Here is a 12,500-nt window from a genome sequence, read left to right as displayed (position 1 = left end):
AAAAGTGCTGTAATTTGAAAAACCGGCATGCGCAGGATAAAAACGGGCAAGTCCTTAGATGTTCAAAGAGGGTAGTTTTCTGAAGAAACCTGGGGCTGTATAAGTAAGGGGTATTGCAAGATAATTGGTTTGATCAGTTGATTTGATTGGCCACCGTAGAGAGTTTCTAAAGTTGATCCCCTCCCCCTTGCAAACAATAAAGGTCTACCAGAGTTCAAAACCCAACGTTTTGGTGCATCAAATTTCTAAAGTGGAAACAAGAAAAGCAGGCCAAGCTTACCATTGACATTCTCAGGCTACAGTTAACTGTAAATGAAGTCAAGTCATCATGCCGCCGTATGCTCGATACTTTAACCATAGCATTGTCCCAAAATTGCCGCCATGATTTATCTGACCCTAGCTAGTTGGTGTTCATTAGAGAGCGAACAAGTTTTAATTTCTTTGTTAATTTTCACTGTGGCCTAGACCTTCTTTGGAATTAGAGAAGTTTTCTCTACGTGAAATATCTAGCGAATTTCTCAGCGTTACGAAAGTATTGGATTTAGCCGAGTAATAACTACAGGTTTGGCTGATACAACAACAAGTTACATGTATTCCATGGTCAACTCGTCTTTCTAAACTTAGTATAGTGACCCCGCGCTTCTGTTCAAAATCTAGCCTCCAAGAGTTTGATGGCACACGTTATGTTAAGTTTGAAAAATTCTTTGAGGTAAGTTCGTATCAGTAAACGGAACCACCAATATATGTCACTTCATCTAGCCGGCCGGTCAATGAATAATGGCTGAAATATGACCAAGCTTTGTACCTGCAGGATGTTCGAGCACGATTAACTTTTATTTAAAAGAATTCTTTGATAATAACATTGGTGACAATATAGTACTGTTAATAACAATGACGATAATAATATAATTGCTTTTGGTATTTACCGAGACACTGGATAGCGTTTAGGGCGCGCTCTGATTGACTACTCAAGTTCCGATTATTTATTTGATATTCACCTCTTGGAAACGCACACGAAATTTGCGCCCGAAAATATCGTAACCGTTGCAGGAATAAACGAGTTAAATTCATCTTTTTGTGCTATACTAAAATAACTTTTCAATTCTAGGGTGGATATTTTACTCCACCCCTTCACAGCTCGTTAAACATCTACCACCTCCACTTTGGTGAAAACTTGTAAATTATAGACTACGAGTAGTCCCTCCATCTCGGCGAAGTCTATCACGCAACTGAAAAGAGATCAGCAACCTTGTTAACTCTGTTAATAAAACGAAATTATCTCATATCTTATTCACGCGAAAAGTAGGGGACATGTTCAGAGAAAACATTTTCAGCGACATAATAGAATATATTATTTACTTCGGGACTTCGATAATAGGAGAAAATCTTGAGATCGAAACAGGATGACGGAAAAAACAAAATGGAATAGTCTTCACCATTCCTTGTATGAAAACGACAGGAGTAATTAGGACTGGGCTCTAGAGACTTCCTCGATCATTATTCGGGATACTGATCCCCATCCAGTATAGGCATCACCCTTTATATGACCACCGGAACACTTTCCTACCCATAACTCCACAGTAACCCTGCCTTGTGGGATGTTTTCACTGTATCCCTCAAATGACCTGTGATGAAGCAGTTCGGGATTCCCAGACGGCCAATTGTTGTACACAGCAGCCTCAATTGTCATTGGTCCACTGCATTCATTTCCATTAAACTTGAAGAACCACCGGTTGCATTTACTTGAAGTGCCTCGGACTCTCATATTTCCCTGGAATGAGACTTTAATGGCTGTATCAGACTGCAGCTTGTTGAATGAGCAATCCTGGAACAAATAGCAAGAAGACAGTATCAGTGCAAAAATCTTTTATAATAATGGTACACATTAGGGAAGAATTCAATGACTTTGTGCTTTTCCTTCCTGCTATGAAGCACAGAATTGAATGCAAATTAATTTTGCTAACTTCCATTTTAAAATTTTAAAAATGTTTATTTAATCCAACTCCCAATTTTGTTTATGGCATTTTTCAGATATTTCTATACCTTGATCTTCTCACAATCTCTACCACCATCTTTCTTCCACACACACTGTTTCCAGTTGGTCTGTGACACTGCACTATTCACACTTTCTCCTTTCTCTCCCTTAGGCCCCAGTCCTCCTTTCACACCCTTCATTCCTGGCGGTCCACCGCTGCCACGTGACCCTTCATTGCCTTTATTTCCTTTTATTCCCATCATTCCAGGTGCAGCATTTTTACCACGTGACCCTTGATTTCCTTTTTCTCCTCTTGTTCCTGTCATACCTCTCGGTCCCTTGACACCAGGCTCTCCCTTGGCTCCATCTTTTCCCTGTTGTCCTTGCAACCCCGGGGACCCAGGAATTCCAGGCATTCCTGGTATGCCATTGGATCCTGGAATCCATGAAAATCCCCGAGCAAGATGGATTTCTGGAAAGAAAAAAAGGTAATTAGATGGACGTGAAAGATTGAGTGTTGAGTTAGAAAGATACAAAGACTACGCTTTCATCCCTACAAACCTGTTTCGTGATTGCTCACTCATCAGGGGATTTTATAAAAAAAAACATAGAATTAAATAAAATACTTAATACTTAATACTGATCACTCTCACTTATACAATCATAAATTCTGGCTAACCAGTTTTTGCACTGAATGGAAAATTAACTGTGTGTTTGATAAATGAGCTCTCGTCTGATATGGTTTTAATATCGAAATTTTAGGTACCACGTGTCGTTTAAACCGGTAAAACTTAGCTTTCATTTTGTCTCCTAAAAGGGCGTGCAAAATACACTTTTATAAAAACGGCGATAAAACCCATACCAAAGAGAATTACAAGAAACTTTTTATATGCCTTTACTGTGCAGTGATATTATAGTTACTTTGCAAAGTTTGATGGTGAATGGACTTGTTTGGCGCTGCCAACATTTTTCTAAAGTTGCGTGACGATTTGACCGCTTAGGCAAGGCGAAAACGGCTTTTTTAACGAATTTTCAAACTTTTTAAATTTCAGCCGGAAAGAAAATCGCTGGAACTTTAAAATATTTTTTTCGAAACTAGTTCACAGAAAGGGATGTTTTGGCAAAATGAAAAAAAAAATTCGATTTTTCGTCACTGATTTTCGATTCTCGAAATATTCTGGCGGCCTCTCTTAAGAGCTCTAAAGTTGACTTGGTGGCAAATAGTGAGATTTTGGATCCCAAAGCCTTCGATTGCGACACCGCAGGCATTACTTTCTTGGAGCGGGTGGGGATATGGGACCATGCTTCCCTATAAAATTTTTCATTAAAAAAATAAATTAGTAGCTAAGACGTGCATTTCATTATTCTGAGCGAGACCTCCCACTGTTGGAAAATGTTCGAAGCGACCACAAAGGGAACAAGGAGTTCATTATATGTAAAAGGAAAATGAATTTTATGGGTACTTAATTAAAGCAGCAGTCTGCTACCTCAACAAAACAGTTTTAATCAAAAACATTAAATGCGTAAGAATAATAGTTTCAGCGTAAGAGCATAAGATTGAATTAATTAATTCACGCTCAATGCAGGAGACTTGAGAGCTACTAGAATAAAGCACAAAGTTTACCTCACATGGCTCTTTGTCAGCGTCAGCCTGAGGATTCTGTTGTTGAGGACTGGTAGTTGTTCCCATTGAACTTACTCCTGGTTTGGACAAAAAATATAAAAAGGCAGCGAGCATTAGAAACTTCGCCATTCTCAGATGGTTACTTTGCGCGAATGCTTTGTGTTGGCTGCAAAATATCGTCTTATGTATGTGCCTATTTATATCCTGCAGAACTTCGTTGAATGTTAACTGTCTGTCACCATGCTAAAATAGGAATCTTAATCAGGAAGCGAGGAGCTAAATGATAAGAAAGTCTGAAACTACTTGAAATCACACATCGTCACGAGTAAACAGCTTCACTCTGATATCCTTTCAGTTTAGCACGTACTGATAAATCTTTCATATAAATTCAGGGAAAGTAGCCAGAAGTCTGGGCCACGTAATTTTCTTATTCTGATCAAACGTGACATATTGAGAAGGAATAGAAGTTTGATATGCATTATGAAACATTTGTGAAACATACATTTGAGATACATTATGAATTAAATTTTTGTGGTTATTGTTGATCTGTTCACGAATGTGATGTTTTTATGATTATCTTGATTTAATTTGGTTTATTTCCAAAAGACTTTAAGCCTTTTATCAGCGAAAGGTGCACATCTGTGAATGTTTTCTAATTAGGGAGGTTATCATTGATTTAAGCCTTTGGTGCTTTAGATGTTTATCACACGGTCATATTTGCCGCTATCTCACAGAGAGCACAGGTGTGGTGTCACTGACTCCTAAGGTTAATAAAATAGCCTTATCATATAAGGAGCAAAATTACTGAATTGTGATTGGTCAAGACAGAGGGCGTTATTTCTTAATTTTTGTAATTGCCTCGGGAAAAATTACTTGAAAATGAATGGCTGAAAATCGCTTAGCAACGGCTGCCAAGGTAAAGAAATTTCTGTTTGTTTGTAACAATTGCGTCCCGTTTTGCGCGAGATCAGTAAGAAAACATTTTGCCCCTTATATTATAAACAAGTAATCGCATGGGGCCGAGTAAAATTAAGGATTAATATCACTTGTGATTTCGGAAGTTGCAGAAATTGCCCGAGTCGACTCGTGTAATTTCAGCAACTTCCGAAAACACAAGTGATATTAATCCTTAATTTTACTCGGCCCCATGCGATTACCTATACAAATGAGAAAATGGGCACGTAGCCTTTGTTTGATAGTCATCAGTTGTAGTCGGAGTTGTGATCGAAAGTAGTTGAAGTTGGAGTTCATCAGAGTTAGAGTGATCTTTAATGAGGATGTCTACTCATACAAACATAATTTTCAGGGAGGTCCTAACCAAATGTCAAAAAATATAAATAAATAAATAATGAGGATATCTAATATCATATATAAAATATTGTAAAATATGACAAAGGTATATGCGAAATAGAAAAATATAATGTTAAGATAAAATCTTAATTGATTTCTTAAAGGCAATGAGGTTATCAGCGTTTCTGGTTTTCAAGTGATGGTGTTCCAGTCCTTTCCACAGTGTGGGACAGTTTTGGAGTTAATTAGAAGAAGATACTGTAGAAGTTGTAGCAGCAAGGTACGCCAGATACATTAAAGAAGAAGCTTTTGTGATCCAAGAGTCTCGGTATCTTCCCTTAAGTGAGTTTGCTCTAGCCAGTTCCCTCCTTAACTGAGTTTGCTCAAGCCAGTCCCCCCCTTTAAGTCCCAGTCCTGACATTCCTTTGTCCTTTGGGTGATAACGGTGTCCAGGTATTGTTTGTTTGATGCAAGCCGATCACTAGGCAATGTGATGGATTTTCATCTTTAAACTTGTTGATGTGTTTTAACGCTACAAATCGGAGACTTGCGTTGAGTAGTTTAAATTTAAGAGTGAGTATTTTTGTGGTTCCCGTTGATCTGTTTTCGAATGTATTTTTTCAGGTGTTTTATTTCTATCAGACTTATTAAGGTTAATATCTATGGAAGTTTTTCTGATTACGGAGGTTATAACTAACTAAAGATTGTGTTGACACGGTCCTATGAACTGTTATCTCGCATAGCGCAGGTGTGGTGTCAACTTCCAAAGTTAAGAAAACAACCAAATGAGAATGTAAGTGCGTATGTTTTTGTGGCTATTGTCTCCTTGAGGCGGCGAAGCCACATGTGTCTCACTTGTCACCACTGTATCGAATCGATCAGGGTTTTTAATCATAAGACGTTAAAATTTATCCGTTTCGACGGCTTTGCATCCGGTTTTCCGTTTCGATAATTTTTGTTTTGTTTTGTTTTTTTTTTTTGCGGTTTTGGGCAATTTTATGTTTATTGTACGATAACTTGGTAATATCAGCTAAATTGAAATTGTAAATTGGCCACCATCTTTACGGTGGCCAATTTACAATTTCAAATTAGTTGATACAGAGTTAATTACCAAATTACCTTGTTACCCCCACCGACGCAGCACCACAGTCTCTTTAGAACTCACCTCCTTTATTGTTTATTGTACGGTTTTGCGGTTTTAAGAAACCCAAATGCCGCTTTTCTTTAGAGACTAATTAATGAAAACTTCGTTTCTTTGGACACGGCTCAGACCAATGAATGATCCCATAATGTAGTAGCTTGAGTTTTGGTATAAAAAAGTTGTTTTTAGAGTTTTAAGAGTTAGATTCGGAGTAAATCATAGAGAAAATTACGTAGACGTTGTAGTAGCAAGCATAATATATTAAGGAAGAAGCCTGTGTGATCCAAGACTCACGCGCCGATCAAGTGATGGAAACTGTATGAGAAGATAATTAGTTTTAAACTAATCAAAATAATGGGGGATTTCGTTTATCTATTACGTAATCAGACAATCTGTATGCGGCACGTGTTTTTCACCCACTTTTTGTATGGCCTTGTTCCACGTGCCTGTGATACAACGTTGTTAATGTCTTTTTGTTCAAATATGCGAGGAGCTGTAAGTAGGATTTAAGAAAAGCGTTGTAACATAATCTTTAACTCAAGTGAATAAACCGTGACCTAAAAAGGAAGCATAATACAGCTTGTTCACGTTTTCGACATAGCTTTAACATCCCTCTCCCCAGAAAACTTATGGAATTTTACCGTCGTCCATGCCCGGGAAGGGGAATGGACGACCCTTGCCTGGCTGGGGTGGGCCAGAAGCTTCAAGTATTTCCAGCGGATTTATAAAATATGGTGGGGTGATAAGTAAACAATTCATTTTAGCAAGCGAATGGCTAATAAGAATTGGTCTACAAGGTCTAGGTTTTAAAGCTTGGTCAATGTGTAGAAAGTAATAGTCGCTGATTTTTCCTCTTATAAAAACATTGGGTGCGGCATGTGAACACAATTTTTGCTAAGGGGGCCGGGAATTTGAACAGATCAATCTTCCAAAGTTCAAATTCCTCCCCCCCCCCCCTGCACGGTTTCATGCTGAAAATATCGCCAATGCAGCATAAAATTGGCAAAATATGTAATATGGTGATTTTTTCACGAATCCTTATATCAGCATCGTGCTTGGCAAAATAATATATTGTGAAACAGTTTTTGAATGGCTCCGGCCTTTGTCGGAGAAGCTTTTCAACTGCTACAATTCTCCATCAAACTAGAAAGTGTGTCGACAGGAAATTAGACATGATTTTAAAATTTTTCTCCGAGGGAGCCCAATCGAATGCTAAACTGAAAGATTTTAGACTGTGCCGGAAAAAATAGAGATATACTTCATCCATCCTGTTTGTTCCTGTAACTCCATTGGATTTAGCGGTACATCTGGGATTTCCGGTTGATGAAAAGTAAATACAAAATTACTAAGGACCAGCAAGCACAGATAGGCCAAACTCAGTTGTAATCAACAAGAGCATTTTCTCTAGTCAAAACATGAGATGTGAAAAGACAGTCTCATTAAGAAAAACATAACAACTTGATTTGAAGAAGGAGGCTTCGATCCAGAATACAGTGCATTAATACCGTAGGGGGAGACTAGCTTAAGCAAACTTGCTAAGCGGAATGGACAAAGAGTCTTGAATCACAAGAGCTTCTTCCTTGATGTATCATGCCTTGTTGCTAGAACGTCTCCGGTATATTCCCTCTGGTTAATTCCATCTCTAACCCCAAAATTAGACTATAACTCCACCTACAACTTATTTATATAAAAAAACGCTCCGTACTTTTGTTCTCATTTGCTTCTATTCTTCACCTTGTAAGGGGACACCACATCTAACAAATAGCGGCACATATGACCGTGTGATAGGCAATCTGAAACACTAAAAGCTAAAGTTAGTGATAATCTCTACAATCTGAATAAACTCACAGATGTGAACCTTACGTTCATCAAAATGCTTCAAGTCTTCTGCAAATCTTTAAAACACTTAAACTAATGATGATCTGATAGCAATAACACATTCAAGAACGGATCACATGAACCACAAAAAAATCGTTCTTCATTTTATAAACTACACAACACAAATCTGCAATTTGTACCACCAAAACACATCGACTGCCTCGTGATAAGCGTGGACCAAACACACGGTGTTCAAAACGTTACGTGCTATTTTAGAATCGCTCTAGAATACATGAATACTGTAATCGACCAGAGTATAAAACAATGTTAGGACGCTAGGGGGAAACTACCTTAAGCAAACTCGTTAAGCGAAAGGCATGAAGAGTCTTGGATCACAAAGCACAAAGCTTTTCGTAATGTATCATGCTTGCTGCTACATCATCTAGTTTCTCTGATTAACTCAAACTCTAAACTCTTACTCCAATTCAACCTCAACTACGTTGGACATCATTTGACTGCTGACAGCTCCAACTATAACTTATCACCATCACCCGGCAAAAGCTAGGAACTATGTGAAAATAATTGGTCAAAATATTTAATTCCCTAGGAGATATAGGGTCCCTCTGGGAAAACCCCCATTTCCTGCACTTTTTGCATAATTAATTAGCTAACTTTGCATTGCTGCTGACAAACTGAATGTCCATCTGCAAATGTAATCAACTGGGTTGTATTCTGTATCTATCAGACTTTAAGAAAATTGATTTTTTTTAAATTTTTCTTTTCCTTTCTTCCCTTACCTCTCGCTTAAGTAAAGACGACTTTTTCTGGTTTTGACAAAGTCCATAATTTAGCATATTTTAAAGCCCAATATCACCGATGATCAACCACTTCTGATCTTTATTCTTGTATGGGCAGTGAAAGCCATCACTCAGACTTCCAAAATCGGTAATAACATTTTTGGGCAATCTATTTCATAACCCGTGCTGACATAAAATCCACATCTACCTCCCGTTTTTTAGTCTAATCATCAAACTTCCGTACACCACATCTTTGTTTTACTAACTTAAAATAAGTTGAAATTTCCAAGAAATTTCCCAGAAATTTCCCAGAGAGTATCGTTTAAACATGAACGAGGAGAGAATCTTTGAATGGTGCAAATTGAGCCCTTTTTGAGAACTTTTGTTGCAACCATATTTGGATTATTCTCGAGGAAACGCAGCGGTTGATGATGAACATCAAGGGCGCATTTAGTCGAACTTTCTGACAAATAAATCTAGGAAGAAACTCGATACTACATACATGTCTCTGCGGTGCCTCACTTGCAACTTTTGGCTTGATATCATTTGTTAGATAAGTAGCCATATTGTCAACAATGTACCAGATTCGATTTGCTTCGTTGCCTTGTTGAAATATTAAACGCAGACAGAGCTCTCGCACAGATCCATCAAAGTGATTGGTCTTTTACGGCGTGATACTTATCGACTTACGTGATATGTGTTGGGGGCAAAAAGCTAATTTGATGCCCTAAAGGCTGATATTGATCAAAAGGACAATCCGCCGACAGAGCTGAATAACGTATGCGCATGCGCTAGGTTTTGCCGCGGAAACACGGATTTTGAGTTGGTTGATTTCTTATTCTGTTGCTTCGAGGCGTCGTTTTCGTTGCCGCTTTTCTTTTACAGAACAACCTCCAAAAACTTGATACACCCCTAAAAATTTTCAAAAATTAATTTTCTCCTTAAAACCCCTGGAAATAGGAAAATGCCTTCTACGAAAACAGAGTTCCTCGGTTCTAGAAGTCAGCCCTTATTATTTTCCGCTAATTTCGCTAAAATTAGACCTAGAACACATGAGCCCGCGTTGTTGACCGTATACCAACTGACGCAAGCAATCATTATTTAGCTCTGTCCAATCCGCCATCTTTGATCAGATCGCGCCTGCAATTTTGTTCAGCGGTCAACTTTGACATTTATTTAGTATGTTGTGTTTCTAGTCTACAAAGTTTAAAATCAAACAACAACAAACATATGAAACATATGTATGAACTGCGGTTATGAAACGTATGTGCACGATCCTTCGCAGTAAAGCACTATTTGAGCAATAGTGAAAATCAGGCCTGAAAAAAAATTTCTTTTAGGTCTGATTTTCACTATTGCTCAAATAGTGCTTTACTGCGAAGGATCGTGCACATACGTTTCATAACCGCAGTTCATACATATGTTTCATATATTTGTTGTTGTTTGATTTATCATCTACGGGTTTATGTCGAATTAATTTGATGGCCTGCTCCCAGTTGGCTTGTTAGCTCAATTGGTAGAGCGCTGCACTAGTATCGCAGAGGTCAGTGGTTCGAATCCCGTACAGGCCTGAAATTTTTTTCAGGTCTGATTTTCACAGATTGGATTGGACAGAGCTAAATAATGATTGCTTACATCAGTTGGTATGCGGTCAACAACGCGGGCTGATGTGTTCTAGGTCTAATTTTTAGCGAAATTAGCGGAAAATAATAAGGGCTGACTTCTAGAACCGAGGAACTCTGTTTTCGTAGAAGGCATTTTCCCATTTCCAGGGGTTTTAAGGAGAAAATTAATTTTTGAAAATTTTTAGGGGTGTACCAAGTTTTTGGAGGTTGTTCTGTAAAAGAAAAGCGGCAACGAAAACGACGCCTCGAAGCAACAGAATAAGAAATCAACCAACTCAAAATCCGTGTTTCCGCGGCAAACCTAGCGCATGCGCATACGTTATTCAGCTCTGTCGGCGGATTGTCCTTTTGATCAATATCAGCCTTTAGGGCATCAAATTAGCTTTTTGCCCCCAACACATATCATGTAAGTCGATAAGTATCACGCCGTAAAAGACCAATCACTTTGATGGATCTGTGCGAGAGCTCTGTCTGCGTTTAATATTTCAACAAGGCAACGAAGAAAATCGAATCTGGTACATTGTTGACAATATCTAACAAATGATATCAAGCCAAAAGTTGCAACTGAGGCACCGCAGAGACATGTATGTAGTATCGAGTTTCTTCCTAGATTTATTTGTCAGAAAGTTCGACTAAATGCGCCCTTGATGTTCATCATCAACCGCTGCGTTTCCTCGAGAATAATCCAAATATGGCTGCAACAAAAGTTCTCAAAAAGGGCTCAATTTGCACCATTCAAAGATTCTCTCCTCGTTCATGTTTAAACGATACTCTCTGGGAAATTTCTTGGAAATTTCAACTTATTTTAAGTTAGTAAAACAAAGATGTGGTGTACGGAAGTTTGATGATTAGACTAAAAAACGGGAGGTAGATGTGGATTTTATGTCAGCACGGGTTATGAAATAGATTGCCCAAAAATGTTATTACCGATTTTGGAAGTCTGAGTGATGGCTTTCACTGCCCATACAAGAATAAAGATCAGAAGTGGTTGATCATCGGTGATATTGGGCTTTAAAATATGCTAAATTATGGACTTTGTCAAAACCAGAAAAAGTCGTCTTTACTTAAGCGAGAGGTAAGGGAAGAAAGGAAAAGAAAAATTAAAAAAAAAAATCAATTTTCTTAAAGTCTGATAGATACAGAATACAACCCATTTGATTACATTTGCAGATGGACATTCAGTTTGTCAGCAGCAATGCAAAGTTAGCTAATTAATTATGCAAAAAGTGCAGGAAATGGGGGTTTTCCCAGAGGGACCCTATATCTCCTAGGGAATTAAATATTTTGACCAATTATTTTCACATAGTTCCTAGCTTTTGCCGGGTGATGGTGATAAGTTATAGTTGGAGCTTTTAGCAGTCAAATGATGTCCAACGTAGTTGAGGTTGAATTGGAGTAAGAGTTTAGAGTTTGAGTTAATCAGAGAAACTAGATGATGTAGCAGCAAGCATGATACATTACGAAAAGCTTTGTGCTTTGTGATCCAAGACTCTTCATGCCTTTCGCTTAACGAGTTTGCTTAAGGTAGTTTCCCCCTAGCGTCCTAACATTGTTTTATACTCTGGTCGATTACAGTATTCATGTATTCTAGAGCGATTCTAAAATAGCACGTAACGTTTTGAACACCGTGTGTTTGGTCCACGCTTATCACGAGGCAGTCGATGTGTTTTGGTGGTACAAATTGCAGACTTGTGTTGTGTAGTTTATAAAATGAAGAACGATTTTTTTGTGGTTCATGTGATCCGTTCTTGAATGTGTTATTGCTATCAGATCATCATTAGTTTAAGTGTTTTAAAGATTTGCAGAAGACTTGAAGCATTTTGATGAACGTAAGGTTCACATCTGTGAGTTTATTCAGATTGTAGAGATTATCACTAACTTTAGCTTTTAGTGTTTCAGATTGTTTATCACACGGTCATATGTGCCGCTATTTTTTAGATGTGGTGTCCCCTTACAAGGTGAAGAATAGAAGCAAATGAGAACAAAAGTACGGAGCGTTTTTTTATATAAATAAGTTGTAGGTGGAGTTATAGTCTAATTTTGGGGTTAGAGATGGAATTAACCAGAGGGAAAATACCGGAGACGTTCTAGCAACAAGGCATGATACATCAAGGAAGAAGCTCTTGTGATTCAAGACTCTTTGTCCGTTTCGCTTAGCAAGTTTGCTTAAGCTAGTCTCCCCCTACGGTATTAATGCACTGTATTCTGGATCGAAGCCTCCTTCTTCAAA

The 12,500-nt window shown here is 38.1% G+C and overlaps 1 protein-coding gene across 1 annotated transcript; it reads right to left on the bottom strand.

The window, feature by feature from the left end:
• Nucleotides 1-878: 878 nt before the first annotated feature.
• On the bottom strand, nucleotides 879-2,342 carry LOC148730554 (collagen triple helix repeat-containing protein 1-like). Its single transcript, XM_088761317.1, is given in 3 exon segments — nucleotides 879-1,825; nucleotides 2,044-2,283; nucleotides 2,286-2,342. Coding segments are annotated over 3 exon segments (657 nt in total). The 3' UTR covers nucleotides 879-1,465.
• Between the last annotated feature and the right edge of the window lie 10,158 nt (nucleotides 2,343-12,500).

This window comes from Stylophora pistillata, chromosome 5 (genome assembly GCF_964205215.1).
Source record: "Stylophora pistillata chromosome 5, jaStyPist1.2, whole genome shotgun sequence".
Taxonomy (NCBI): domain Eukaryota; kingdom Metazoa; phylum Cnidaria; class Anthozoa; order Scleractinia; family Pocilloporidae; genus Stylophora; species Stylophora pistillata.
The sequence above is the reverse complement of the archived record's forward strand: the minus strand, read 5'-3'. Positions and strand labels throughout refer to the sequence as shown.